Here is a 14,678-nt window from a genome sequence, read left to right on the forward strand (position 1 = left end):
GGTTAAAATAATAATTCAAAAAACGACCTCTCTATCGCTTAAAAATAATTTCCAAGTCCCCAAATTTCGTTCGGTTTTGGTTTAATAAACCCTGTTTTATTGAGGGAAGTCATTCCTACTCAGACCTGATAATTTTTTACTTTTAAGTATGTTTGTATTCGTTTATCAATGTTGAAATGAGCCTTCTTTTATCATTGTCTTCTTCATTTCTTCACCTTCCGGCCAAAGTATCATAACCGCCATTCGTGCTTTACCACAGTTGCCAAACTTCTCAAATTTATCTAATTTTTCACTAAAAAGAAATGAACAGAATCAATCGAAAATTTTACCTAATATTTCTTTTGTCATTTAGACTCACCTCTGATATTCTCTTGAAAAGGTGTACAAAAGTTTTGAAAAAAAAATAAAAATAAAAGCAATATTAAGATGTCTAGTGAAATCAGGGATCCGGAGCGAGCCGGAGCCAAGGCGGCTCCTTCTCGTTTTTCAGGCTCCAGCTCCGAGCCTGGAGCTTCTTGGACCCAATATTGGGCTCCAGGCTCCGGAGCTGGAGCTTCGTGATAGGGATGGTTGGCTCCGAGCTCCAGGGCGGAGCCAGTCAATTTTATTTAGCAGCTCCAGGCTCCGGAGCCAGAGCCTCTTCAGAAAACTACAAGGCTCCGGGCTCCGGAGAGGAGCCAGTTGATTTGATTTTCCAGCTCCGGGCTCCGGAGCCGGAGCTTCATGAGAAAAATAGTTAGCTCCGGGCTCCGGAGCCGGAGCACCATGAGAAAAATAGTTGGCTCCGGGCTCCGCACCTGGAGCTTCTTGAAAAAATAAGTCGGCTCCGGGCTCCGGAGCCAATCCAAGGATTTTATTTTCGTAGCTCCGGGCGTCGGAGCCGGAGCTTCTTGGAAAATAGTAGGCTCCGGCCCCCTGAGCGTAGCTTTTAAATTTTATTTGGCAGCTTCGAGCACGGAGTTGGAGTTTCGTGAAGAAAACATAGTTCAGTTTGTTCTGTGCTGATGCAAAGCCATAGGCGGTTCTACGGGGGTGCCAGTGGGTGCCGTGCACCCCCAAGCAAAAATTAAGTACGGTTACCGGGACCGTGAAAGAGGCTTTTGGGCAAGTAAAAACGTCAATAAAAATCGTATTATGAAGCGCAAAAAATTGGCAATATTTTTATTTCATGAATTTTTGAAATCTGCAGGTATTCAATGATTACGGGCAAGGGGTGATGGGAGGAGGGGGATCTCGTAAGATTGTAGTTTTGATGGAAAGTTTTGCTAACAATTTTCTACATTGAATTTATAGGCATTTAAGTAGAAAGGAAGGAGAAAAAAAGAGAAAGGAGGGTAGGAAAGGGATAAAACTTGAGGGCCGAAACTTAGGCCTCCCCTGAGCGATCGTCCCCTCCGGGATCGGTCTCCGACATTTTCCACCTCTGGGCACCTCCAAGCATGAAGGTCTAGAACCGCCTAAGTACAAAGTAATATTTCGAGAAATTGGTCGATTTTGCGTTTGTTCGTTTAGGCTGGTTTTGCAATGATAATGGAGAGAGGATATAATATCTATCTATATGTCGCAGGAAATTAGCAATCGCCGGCAATTTGCAAGCGGTTCACACGTTGTTTCAATAAATCGCAATGATGCGCATCGGCGTAATGCAATTTTTGAGAGTTATGGTCTTCAAAAGTATGAGCTCAGCTTGAAGCGCCTTCATTTTTTGTGATACTCTACGTTTTGTCACGATGTTAGTTTAGTTGCCTGTCCGATCTCAATCCAACTAATGTCACAGAGTTCACTACACGCTCTTCTAAGTGTGCATATTCCTGCCACGTTTTTCAGGATGTAAAAGTGTCTATTCACATTACAGGCAACATAATCAGCACTCTAATCTCGTTCTTTTATTTCTGAATTTTATGATTTCCTATATTTATCCACCACCAGCTTGTAAATTGCCGGCGATTGCGAATTGCCTGCGACATATATAAGCTCCGAGACCTCCTAAATTTGCATATCTGGTAACGCTTTTTGTTAGTTCCAGCGTTCTACCGGGCCGATTTTCATGATTTTTGCGGCTGTCGATGGGAAATTTTCTCTAAATGAGCCCGCGCGCTTTATTCAGATTTTGAAAATATGACCCAGGTTTTATTTTTATATTACGTGGTAAAGTTGCGAATTCTCCCATTTAAACAATTTAAATTTTCATGTTTTTTCACGGTTCATTTGAGCCTTCTACTAAGCCGATTTCCATGATTCTTGCGGCTATCGGCAGGAAATTGTTTCGAGATGAGCCCGCTCTAATCAGATTTTGGAAATAGGACTCAGATTTTTTACAATCACGTTATAAAAGTGAGCGAATACGTAGAATGCTTCCCAACTGCTGCTATGCACCGAAGGGTGCGCAGTGGCTGACAATGAGTAGCCTGCTCATCAGCGCTACTGTTTGAACACAAGTTCGAATGATTTGGACATCAATGCCGTCATACAGCGTTCCGTACTTGCGTACCTGCCTCGCGCCGCGCCGCGCCGCCCGCCGGACTTGCCGCGTCTCTTATCTCCCTTCATAGCATCCTTTTCTGGAGTCTGTCTCACATTCTCTTTCAGTTATGCGTACATTTTACACATTTTTGACCGATTGCGTTGAACTGGTTCTGTTGTGAGATGAGTAACAATGCCTCCTCGCTGAACCGAAACCTAGGTGGCACAGCGGCACCTCATTCACACCTTATCATCCGGAGTTCCGGGCAAGTTCGCCCACTCACACTCGGTCCCTCCTCAGTCCTCCCGGGACACGCTTGCCAACTTCCCTTCTCCTCATTCACTTTGTTTTCCTTATATTGATTTTGTTTTACCTCGATCACGGATACCTTTTCGATCGAGTGTCAAGTCTGTCACCTTCGTCCGTCGATCGCATCGCTCGCCCCTCAGATTTTCGTTCGCTCCCTGCCCATTCCGTTCCTTTCTTCTCTGACTCCCTCATACTAATGAATCCGCCAGAGTGACTTCTCACGCATGAGTTTTGCATTCTCGATTGCCTCCCTCACTTTTGGAATCTTGTCTAATAATGCCGGATTATGCCTCACAATATTTTTGACCACTTCAGTTTTGATTTTAAAAATTGTTTTCTCTAAAACAGGAGAGGTAACTGTTTCTTGTGCGGCATCTTCGGCTCCGTGAACCCCCCCCCCCCCCTTCAATTTTACGGTGTCTTTGGATAATTATTTTTGTAGAAAGGACTCAAATAATCAGAGCAGAGGTGCCCGGTGCCCCGAACTTGTTAAGGAGTTTTTAATATACATGTGGCTCTGTGCTTTCGGACGGAGATCGGAATTTATTTTTGGAAAGATTATTGGGCTTAAAATCAGAAGCTTTGGTCCTGTTTAAACGTATGCTTTTGCCCTTCTTTCAACAATACTTAAACAGAAGACGGTGTACAGAATTTGCGAATATACAGAATACAACTATTTCAACTTCTGAGCCGCTTAAATCGTATCTACAGAGTTGAGGGTGAACTTAATTCTTCACTTCCGTTTTCATTTAATCAGATCTAATGGCAAGATGGCGGAAGGGGGGGGGTAGGGTGTACCTTATTTTTTAGTTTTGCGAAAAGCAATTTGCTCAACCCATAAAAAGTTTCTATGTGATCTCTAAAAGAACTCCCTCAAAGGAAAATGTTTTAAAAAAATGTTTACCAGTGCCTCAAAGGGCCTAAAGGGCCTAAATCCAAAATTAAAAATTTTGGCAACCGACGTATCAATTTTGAGGCAAAATTGCATATTGCAGTTCTTAGGTCGGAAATTCCGTCGGTTTTGGCGTGTCTTCAAGCGTATAAGGTCACAAACGGTCCAATGACGACGTGAGGCTATGGGCCGGCGGGGCGCGCCGCGGTCGGCCGCTGAACGCGCGGGCCAAGACGCAAGCTTTATAGGGTGGTCCAAGTTAACATGGGAATTTGTTTTCGCTCAATGAACCGGCGCCCCCTACATTAGATCTTTACCATCCAAATATGATACCTGCCAAGTATTTTCGTCCTCCGACAGTATATTAACACGTGCCCGGTGCCGCAGTGAGGCTGACAATCTCCAAAAACATTACATTGACTTAAATGGGGCGACAATGGGCCGATCCGCGGTATTTCGTTTTTCGGCTGTAACGATGCATACCACGTATTTTTACTTCCTGATAATATTAAGACCTGCAAACGTGTGACTGTTTTTTGAGAAAATTGAAGAAAATAGCAAAAAATAGTAAAAAAGACGATATTATAAAACTTCGCGACGTTGTACCTCTAAAAAACACCTCTAAATAATTTATCGATCGAATCGATGTCGATAGATTCACGTCGATCGATTCACGTTTTTAATTTTTGATCGATTCATGTCGATCGAATCCATACCTACCCTCCGTATTGAGATTGAGAGGTAGAGCAGCGAACCTCTGATACGTCACAAATAATTAGTTACCAAATATTGGGGTGAATGCGATAAGCGCATGTTGAATCAAAATTGATCGATCGCTCTGATAAAGTAATCGAAATAAATATACGAGAATCGAGACATGGTCTTTTCATGGTTTGCCTGGTTAAATTATTTTTTTGTTTTGGGAGGGAGGGAGGGAGGAGGGGGCAAGCACATAGAATGATTTTTGGTAATTCTAAGTAAACAAAACACATGGTAATAATAGAATTTAGGGACAGAGCTGCTATGGTCTTTAACGCTGGTGCTTTTATTTATCGAAACGGGGGGGAAAAAATTATTGTGATCAATATGAAAATTCATCTGCAATTATTTGCTGAACATGGTAAATCTTGTTTAAACATTACAAATTAACATCTTGATCGTAACGGCATTCAGAACGAAACGGCATTTTGATCGAAGCGATGTTTCAAAGCGGAACAGGTCTTGGAACGATGATCGAAAAAATCGATCGATCGTTTCGGGGACAGGCCTACTTGCATGAGAATAAGAGTTCATGATTTTTGTGAAAACATGGTGATAAATTTTAAATATGATTTTTTAGAGAAAATCTGAGGTCAAATTCGGATTCAGCACATCAAAATCGTATGGGGCACCAATTTTGAGTGTATTAATATCTAAATGGGAAGCCGTAATGATGTTTAATCACCGAAAAGTGAATTGGAACCATACATTTAATGCGACAGGCAGAGGTGACGGTGAAAAGATGGTTGACTCCACACTCGGATGAAAGAAAAAGGTAGCCGTGATCGAAGGCAACGAAACGATGAGGAAAACAAGGTGAATAAAGAGAGACCGAGATCCGGGGAGCGGTACCGGCTGATTACAGGAATCAGGTGAGCGAGCGCCGCGCCGCGCCGAGCGGGTCGTAGCAGTGCATGAATACCTTGCCCGAAAAGATAAGACATGACGCGATTGAGGCGCAAGGGTGCCAATATGGTCTTGGACGACAGGAGGAGGCCACTGTCACTCTCAACACAACCAGTTCAAAGCAAACGGTCAAAAAGGTCTAAAAACGGACGTACGACTGAACGTCTGGCGAACTCCGTGAAGGGATGCACGGAAGCTAAAGGAATAAGATAAGAGACACGGTCGGCGGCTGATGGCGCCGCCGGCGCGAAGCAGATACTTAACGCAGTGAGGTTTCGATATGCTATGAATTTTATATCCATCTATTTCATTTTCATCAGATTAGGAATTCAAGGTTCCCAGAAAAGTTAAGTGCCGGAAATTCCCGAGAAAATATTTCGGGAACGTCTACCTCCGGCTTTTGAGGTATAAGTAATCACTGTGAGCAGGCCCGCCACATCCCATCTCGGGCCCTGGTACCAGTTTTAAGGCCCGCGCCCCAAGCACCGGGGGGAGGGGGAGTCCGAGGGCCACCCCATGAGAAATGTTTGAATTTATAAATCTATTCGGACGCGTTTTGAAGCTTCCATGACGAACTTTTCCATCAATTTCTGCGGAATAAGTACGCTTTTTTTTCTACTTTCAGCACAAAATACGCGCGAATTGTTGCATTCAAAACACCTGGAAAATGTTTATTTTTTTTTTTTTTTTGGGGGGGGGGGCTATGATACTATTTTCAATTCTAAAGGGGGCCAGGCCCCCTGGACTCCCCCTTCGTTTGTGTATGGCAAGGGAGTTGAGCCATGAGCCATTAAAGTCGAGGATGCCCTGACTGGAGACTCTTAGCATCTGACGACGGAAGAAAATGAATTGCAGTTACTAAAAATATCCTTCTGTACTGAAAATCTTGAAAATTTAAGAAGAATTCTACAGTACCCCAGCGTGTTTTTGAAAATTTATTCACCTTTTGCGAAATTTTTAGGGTAAATTTTTCACTTTTTCTAACGAAACAAGGGTTGCATGTGAATTCGTAGTGGTTTTTTACGGGCAGCACGGGCACGAGCCCCTTCCGGGACCCGGGCCCCGGTACCAGTGACCCAGTATCCCCCCCCCCCCCCTTGTGGCGGGCCTGACTGCGAGAGTGGATCAATTGATAGTACTCGGAATGTATTTAAGAGTGGATCTCAATTTCAACCGTAAATTTTTTCCAGAAAAGCAAAGTGTAAACGTGTGAGTGTAAAAATGCATTAACTATTTGCTAAAACGAACGAATTATTTGGTCCCGATCCCGATTGTTTTTTAAACTAACGGCTCACGAATAATTTGATTCCGATTATTTCTTCACTTAACGCCGCACGAATAATTTGTTAGTTGTTTGCTGATAACTAACGAATTATTCGGTTCCAATTAGTTGTCGAATTGACGAATTATTCGGCTCCGATTAATTGTAGATTTGACAACCATGAATCAATCGTTAGTTGTTTGCGGACGATTGACGAATTATTCGGCTCCGATTAAATTGTAGATTTGACAACCACGAATCAATCGTTAGTACTGTTTGCGACGATTGACGAATTATTCGGCCCAAAATCGAAGCAAAAAATCGTATACATCTGATAAAGCAGTTTCGTAATGGAGCTATGGCTCCAGCCCAAAGCTCCGACCTCCGGAGCCTAGACGAATCTGTTTTTCCAGGCTCCGAGCGCCGGATTCCTGCTAAATGTTACTTTTACTCAGCTTCGGTTGCCGGAGCCGGAGCCAAGCCAAATATATAGTCTCAGAAGCTCCGGTCCGGAGCCGGCTCCGACCATGGAGCCTAATTTTAGCTCCGGACCGACGCTGGCTCCGGCCATGGAGCCACATTTTAGCTGTAGACCGGAGCTAGCTCCGACTGCAGAGCCTAATTTTAGCTCCGAGTTCGGAGCTAGCTACAACCTGGAGCCCAATCTGGGGCTCCGGGCCGGAGTTAGCTCCAACCGTTGAGCTAAATTTTAGCTCCGGGCCGAAGCTAGCCTCTACCTGGAGCCCGATCCGTGGCTCCGGCCCGGAGCTAGCTCCGACCGTGGAGCCTAATCTTGGCTCCAGGCCGGAGCTATCTGCGGCCTGGAGCTCGAGCCAGAGCTCCGGCCCGAAGCTAGCTCCAACCATGGAGCCTAATCCTGGCTCCGGGCCGGAGCTAGCTCCACCCTGGGAGCCCGATTTGGAGCTAGCTCCGGACCCCTGAGTGAAATTGCATTCAAGCATAAACGGCGCTTGCAATACTTTGGCCAGAAGGTGACAATTTATGCTCTTTGTATAAAGTCAATGCAAGTTAGTAAATTTTCTGGCAGATCCTCGGGCGTATATTCATTTCCGAGTTACTTATAGAGAGAAGTATTTTCTTTAAAAAAAATTATGGTGAGACAATAAAATATTACTTGGCTTCCCCTAATTGTCATTAAGAAAACCACAGAGAGCATCCAGTAGATAGAAAGATTTATCTTGAAAACTTATATTGGAATAGATTGCTTGTATTTAGATCTAATTGCCTTTCAAAGTCTCAAGCTGCAAGAACTTGTACTTCTAAACTGCCAGATGACATTCTCTCCCTCTAGAATTGCTTCAGAACACATCATTTAGTAAATTCAGTAAATTGGTCCATGTTTTTCCTCCTTGTTCTTTTTGTATAGTTTTGCCAAAAAAAAGTCCTAAAATTTACCTCTCTGTCTTTTTGAATCTTTGTATGACAAAATTAAAAGCTCAAAACTTTTTGTGTAACGAGCTTTTGTTTTTTCTTACAGAGGCGAGAAAATCGAAACCTGAAACGTAAGTCTGATGACACTCGCTGCGCCTGCAAAAGTTCCTGCAAGAAGCGTTGCAGTTGCGTTAAGAACAGTAACAGCTGCTCGGATGCCTGTAAATGCAGTGGGTCTTGTGAAAACGGAACTATGGTAAGTTGCCACCTTCAATTTTAAGCTAATTTTATAAGCTGTTAAAAGATGCTCTTGGTTTTTTCCGGCAAAAAGTGAGAACTCATGAAACTTGACCCGTTTAAAATTTCAAGGGTTTCAATGAAAATTGCCTCCTCAAATTAACCTGTTTCGGGGTTTTTGGCGGTCTGGAAAACCTAAAAAGTCAGAGAATTTTGGAAGCAGCGTTTAGCAGAAGTCAATATAATTTGTAGGAGAAAATCTCTAATTGTATGTGGAGGTTTTTTTCAAAGGTCAAGAAAATTTTGGAGTCAGGGAAAAGGGATAATAGTCAAGGAATTAGGATACAAAGATAATATAGAAACCCTGTGATTTTATACGAACAGAAGTGTGTCCATTTGTACACACAAGGATGTAGAGGAGATTTGCATGACTTGCAGGGTCATTTATTTATGGACTAGATTTTTATAAAAGTATTGTGGAATGTTTCAGGCGCTACCCTCTGCCAGCCGGAACCTTTCGAGCGAGTTAGAAACTTCAGATGATTACAATTCTAGTGGTGCTGAGAATAATGTAAATTTGGATAACACGTATGTTTGTGATAGTGACACAACTTTCAAAAAACCAAGGTAAGACTAACTTAGTGCCAGTCCAGCTTTCTCTTCCCCCCAGTTTCTTCCTGGAAAAGCTCATGGTCGAACATAATATTAATTCCATTCTGACCTTTGCATGTGCTAGTTCTTGCTTGTTTTTTCCCTTGCAATGCTTTTTTCTAATAGTAATTTATCAGAAAAGTATGAACACCTAGACAATTGAGTTCAGTAGAAAGCTACGTCAGATTGAAACAACGTTAAAAGGCTTAAAGCCATATGCTTCTGTGCGACTCAATGTTAAAGATAGAGTTTACCTCCTATTTTTACATTCGAAGTATTCTTGACTTCTGATTTTTGCCAAGAGAAAATGTCTGACTGGGTAAGCTGTAGAAAACTCATTTTTTTTATTTTATTATTTCTTTCTTTCTTTTTGAAAGTGTGGCTTGGTTTCTTTCTGCTCGATTTGTTTCAATATCGCCTCCCTGAAAAAGTTCGTTTTTCTATGAGCATGACCTTATTGCACATATTTTCGTGAAGTAATGGATGGCGAAAGTAAAAAAATTGTCTTTTCAGATTGTGACATTGTAAGTCTCTGCTTATGTTATATTTTTATTTTTTATTTTTTTTTTTTAAAAAAAAAAAAAACTAATCAAAAATTTCTATTGAAGTGTTCTGTGAATTTCCGCCACTAAACATGACCACTTGATTAGTTTCCTTTGAAGAAACTAAAACATAATTGGCGATTTTAAACATTGCAATTGAGTTATGCATTTTGCGCATTTAGCCATCGTTGTGCATGTTTCTTACATTTGTGGACGTAAGCTAGATTTGCTTGGGTTGGGACGAATCAGGGTATTCCAACTGCGGCTCTGGAATTTTTTGGTATGGCATTAGGGAGCAGGAATCGACCTGGTTATAGAGATCCTGGATTTTTTCTTCTTCCTTTCTCTGATTGAAAATTTTGGTATTAGTCGGGAGGAGATTTTGTGTAAGTTAAATTCTTTTTTTCATAAAATCAAGAAAGAGCCTGGAAATGTTGAAACTTTCCTGAACTTGCAATCCTGTCGGTGGACTAGCTTTCATCCTCCCAGGATATTGTTGTTTGTCTGATGTGAAGGGAGAAGCACTTTTATTAGGGCAAGCGGCTCCGATTTTAAGGATTCATGAAATTTTAATACCAATCCACAGTATGAAGAATACGTAGATTGTATATCAAAAAGAAATTTATTCCCAAGTGTGAACAGTCATTCTTCTGAATATTGCTGGTTAGCATAGTCTGAAGTATGCATAACAAGGAAGGTAATTAAGGAGAGATAGGGAGGAAAACAGTCATAACTGGAACAGTCGCAAACTCCCGTGCAAGATTGTGATTTTTTTGCATAACTTCATGGTGCATTGATCCTGAGCCTCGCAGCACTCTCTCTTGGTATGTAGTTAATTTTTCATCAGGAAATTTGAGCCTTCACCAATCCTTGTGGGTCCTTTATGTCGAGACATAAGTATTTTTGTATGCGTTTCTTTTCATTTGGAAAATAAGATCAAAGTGATGAGATCAGTGGGAGAGTGATAATCCAAGGGTCATGAAAAATCTGGAAAGTCAAAGAAAAAGGGAAAGAACATTTTGCTAGACACTCTAATGGAGCCTACACTACCACTACTGAACTACAGGAGGCTGAAAAAAGGAGAGGCGGTTGATTTCGAGCCAAAGAACCGCGTTTTTCACCACAGACTCTCTATTTACAGCCCCCTTCATTCCTCTTTTTACGCCAAGTTCAATATTTTTTGAGTTTTGCTTAAAGTGCGACTCCCGTCTCTTCATTGATGCGGAAGCCATTGTAGTGAATTTCAACATTTTCTAAGTTAATTAATGTCATCAAGAGGTGTAATGTACGTCAAAAGATATAAGACCTCTCTACAAAGGAGGAGTAAAACGTGACTAGGTCTCAACTTTCCGCTGAGTTGTTTTGCCAAGAAGACCAAAAACAAAACCTTCCCCTAAAGAGCAGATTGAGTTCTACAGGAGGTTCAGTGTCCAATCAGATTGCTCGACTGAGAAGACTGAAATTAAGATCTTTCCCTAAGAAGAAAACCCGAAGTTTGAACTTCCAATCAATGTACTTCTCTGAAGAGACCTCAAGCTTCCTTGATTGGTATCTCTCATTGGTGGATGTTGATAATCAGTATTGTAAGTAGCCCTTGAGTCAGTTCTATCAAAATTTTCCCTGTCTTTGCATCATTTTGATTTGAAATTGATTGAAATCGATTGAAATACTAAAAGTTAAGGCCAGTCTAGACAAGGTTTGAAGTAAACTTTCTCTCCGCCTACCTCTTTAAAACTTAGAGTTCAAAAACTAAAAATTTACTGAGGGAAAGGTTTAAAAATAAAGCCTCATGGCCAATGACAATGTTTACCGCTATAGTCATCGGTCAAGTACAAAACCTCCAAAAAATTGATGGTATCCTGCTGTTTTTTCCTTGCAAAAATCTCGAATCTAATCATTCGGATCTAACATCAGGATTTAGTAGTCTCAAATTATCATTCATGGAAGTATTTTTGCATCTAATTTCCTCTCTATCTTTTTTGTTTGGTAGCCATAAAAATTTTAAAGTTTAAAACTTGTGAAATCGCAAAATAATTATAACATGGAAGACATCTGAGAAAAACTGGAGAATATCAAGATTTTTGAACATCAAGTAATATTTTCCACCCTTTGAACTTTCCTCTGTGCAATTGTGTATATTTTTTAACATGAAATCTCAAGGTAAGAAGAAGGGAGATTGTGCCGAAATTCAGGTCTTGTCGACTGGCCTTCGTAACATCTAGATGATGATTTCCAATTATAGTGTTTCAACATTTTCAGTGAATATCCTTAGAACTAGCATCAGAGAAGTTGGTAGTTGTTTCCTTTTGACTGTTATGCCTAGTAGAGGATAATACATTTCCGCACATAGCAGCAGCCAGCGCTCAGTGAATCGAGTCAATAGGAAAGTCGAACAAAATTTAGAAACTTTGAAAGCTTACATCTTCAAAAATACGAATTGACAAAGTTTAAAAGTGGTTCCATTGGTTCTTTCGTTAGAGAAGCACCGCCTGAAATTGAAATTGTGACAAAAGAAACATCAAAATTTGTAATTTTTGGCTAAAATTTAATGTCTGACCTCTTCTAATATTTTGATCCACTGTGCGACGCCCTCAGTCAATCCTTGCTTGCCATTTGATGGCAGGTTCACAGTCACTTGCAAATAAAAAGTTAACAGCTGCCAACTTATCTGAGGCAAGTTACATGTAAAAGAACCAAAACTAATCACATGAAATTTCATGCCATGAGAACAGTAAGCTGTTCCTCGAATAAGTGGGACATGGCAGGAAATCTTCAACACTGCTAACCGAAATTGGGTTTTTCCTATTTTCACCATCAACATTTTATCACTCTATTCAGGCAAGGAAAGAGTAAAATAAGTGTCCTGCTTGGTATGATTTTTCAGCAAGAAGAAACCACTATCACAAGAAGCCCCGTTTAAATGTACCCAATGCAATGCTGTATTTCTGAGGAAACTGAATCTATCTTATCACAAGCTAATGCATACTAGTTAGGCTGGTGTTGTTTGTCTAGTACTGAAGCCCAACCTCTTACATAGGTAATAATCCCTAGGGATACTTCTTATCAATCTATGATGATTATGTGTGGAGTCATCCAGAATGAAAAATGGTACTTGCATTCCCGCTCGCCGTACCGAGGAGATATGATCAACTCATCAAAGAATAAACTATTAAATCTGGAAATATAAAGCTGGGCCATACTAGGGTGAAAGCTTAGCCAAAGTGTTGAAAGGTAATTTTTTGTATGAGCATATCACAATTCATTCAGAGATTGAATTTTTATTTTAAAAAAATAAATAAACAATCACCACATCAATTTGTATCTGACTACACACAATATGTAAAATACTTGACAAGAAACTTTCCAGGATTGAGATGAAATTAGGGTCAAGGGCTAAATAGTTTCCAATTTTTATTTGATTTGCCTGAAAGTTTTACCCCACTTAAAATGAAACAAAATCGAAATCAAGTTGATTCATAGCAAAATTTGCAATTTTGCATTTTATAAACCATGTTCTACTAGACTAGAGACTTCAGTATCAAAAAACATTAATAGATTTAGTCATTTTTAAGAGATCTTTAGTGCTTGGAGTGTGGTGTTTAGCTATTTTCTTCTCCTTACCATCACAAATTGAAAATTTATCATGAATAATGGGCTAAGTGCCAAAAAATCGAAAATTGAGTTACATACAAAGCATTTCATTGTATGCATCAAGGACAGCATGCTGGAGCCTTTAACAATAGAATAGTGCATGTAAAGTTAGCGTTAGTGGTGTGATGCACTGCAGCTTTCAGAAATAATAATGCCATAACTCAAATTCAACTTTTCAGTTAGCCAGTTATTGATGATAAGTCTCCAATTGTTTTCTTAAAGCATACTTTTATGCTTTTTTTTTTTTTTTTTTAATGCTTATTTGCTTTTTCGGATTTTGAGCTTTCCTCATCAATCTCCTTTAAGGAATATTTTTCTTCATTATTTGTATCATTGTGGTGGTATGCTGTGTTAGCATCAGTTGTCTTCTCGGTAGCAAAACAAAATTGACGAGCTGAACATGAACGTTATATGAATATTTGACTGTTGCCGATTTCCTTTGATAAAATTTTGTTTAATCTGGAAAGAATGAAAAATATTTTGCCTCGAAGTTCCCAGTTACACCAAATTAAAGCAAGAGTAAAATTTTCTGAAAATTGTCCAGACAGTTATTCACAAGTTCTCCAAAAAATATACACTTCATCAGATCAAATGTGGCAACGTCTAAGGGTTCTTATGACATTCTTTCTGAGGCAGCAGAAAAACACGATGGAGCTTGCTTTTTGTCACACCTCACCATGCATTTTCGTTTATTCCAGCACAAAGCATGATTTTAGTCAATATCCTGCAATGGCTCAAGTGACAAGCACCTTAAACTTTATGTATTTTGATGCTATGTTTTTCTGACGAACTTCCACACTCTCATCATTAATATTTTAGAATTTCACACAAATGAATGGACCACTGGACAAGGTCTAAACTAAAAAGAAACGTCACATGTTTTCTCTTCAAAATCCAACTTAAACAATGTCTCTCACAACAGGAAGCTCAGAAATCAACTTCTGAACAAAATATTATCAAGTATTATTCAGACAAATCTACCTAATAAAAGTCAGATGATACAAATGACATAATTTGTGTTTTTGTCTTTTTACCTATGTTAATTGTAAACACTTATATCTTGTGTAGAAGTTGATTTTTTCAGACTTCCCGGTGTAAGATTTGTTTTCCTCGTGAAATTTCAAAGAGAAAACATGTTGTGTTGTATTCGAATTTACACCTTGTCTGGAAGCCCATTCCTCTAAAGAGATAATTTTTTACAAAAAATTGTGCAGAAAAGGATTTACGATTTTTATGACTATTACAGACAAAAACAATGAAACACACGAATTAGTTAGTCAATTACTGAGTCCTGTATCTGTCATAACATTTTTATGCTATAATTGAATTGAATCTCCATTTTTCTTGTGACTAAAAAATCACAACAGAAACAAACAGAAAAAAACAAATTTCTCTATAAGTTGCGTTGAAATTAAAATACACAAAATATGTTTAAATAAAAGCATATTATTTAAAAGAACACAGGAACCCAAGAGAGAAACGTTTCGCCCACTGAGGCAAGGCTTTGTGTCAGGTGGAGTCTGCTTTTTTCTAAACAGCAGATAATAATTGGACCATATTTTGCAAGAAGCGACTACTATATGATTGCATTCAATAGGAGGGAGCCAACGAGAT

The 14,678-nt window shown here is 39.9% G+C and overlaps 1 protein-coding gene across 1 annotated transcript in view; it reads left to right on the forward strand.

Moving 5' to 3' along the window:
* Positions 1 to 14,678, forward strand: part of Klp3A (kinesin-like protein 3A) — a gene marked incomplete in the record, with an annotated part of 479,268 nt that overhangs the window by 460,878 nt on the left and 3,712 nt on the right. The window contains 3 exon segments of the mRNA XM_072301254.1: positions 8,090 to 8,239; positions 8,711 to 8,847; positions 12,298 to 12,450. Of these exon segments, the coding sequence (XP_072157355.1) occupies positions 8,090 to 8,239; positions 8,711 to 8,847; positions 12,298 to 12,406 (396 nt within the window).

This window comes from Bemisia tabaci, chromosome 6 (genome assembly GCF_918797505.1).
Source record: "Bemisia tabaci chromosome 6, PGI_BMITA_v3".
Lineage (NCBI taxonomy): Eukaryota > Metazoa > Arthropoda > Insecta > Hemiptera > Aleyrodidae > Bemisia > Bemisia tabaci.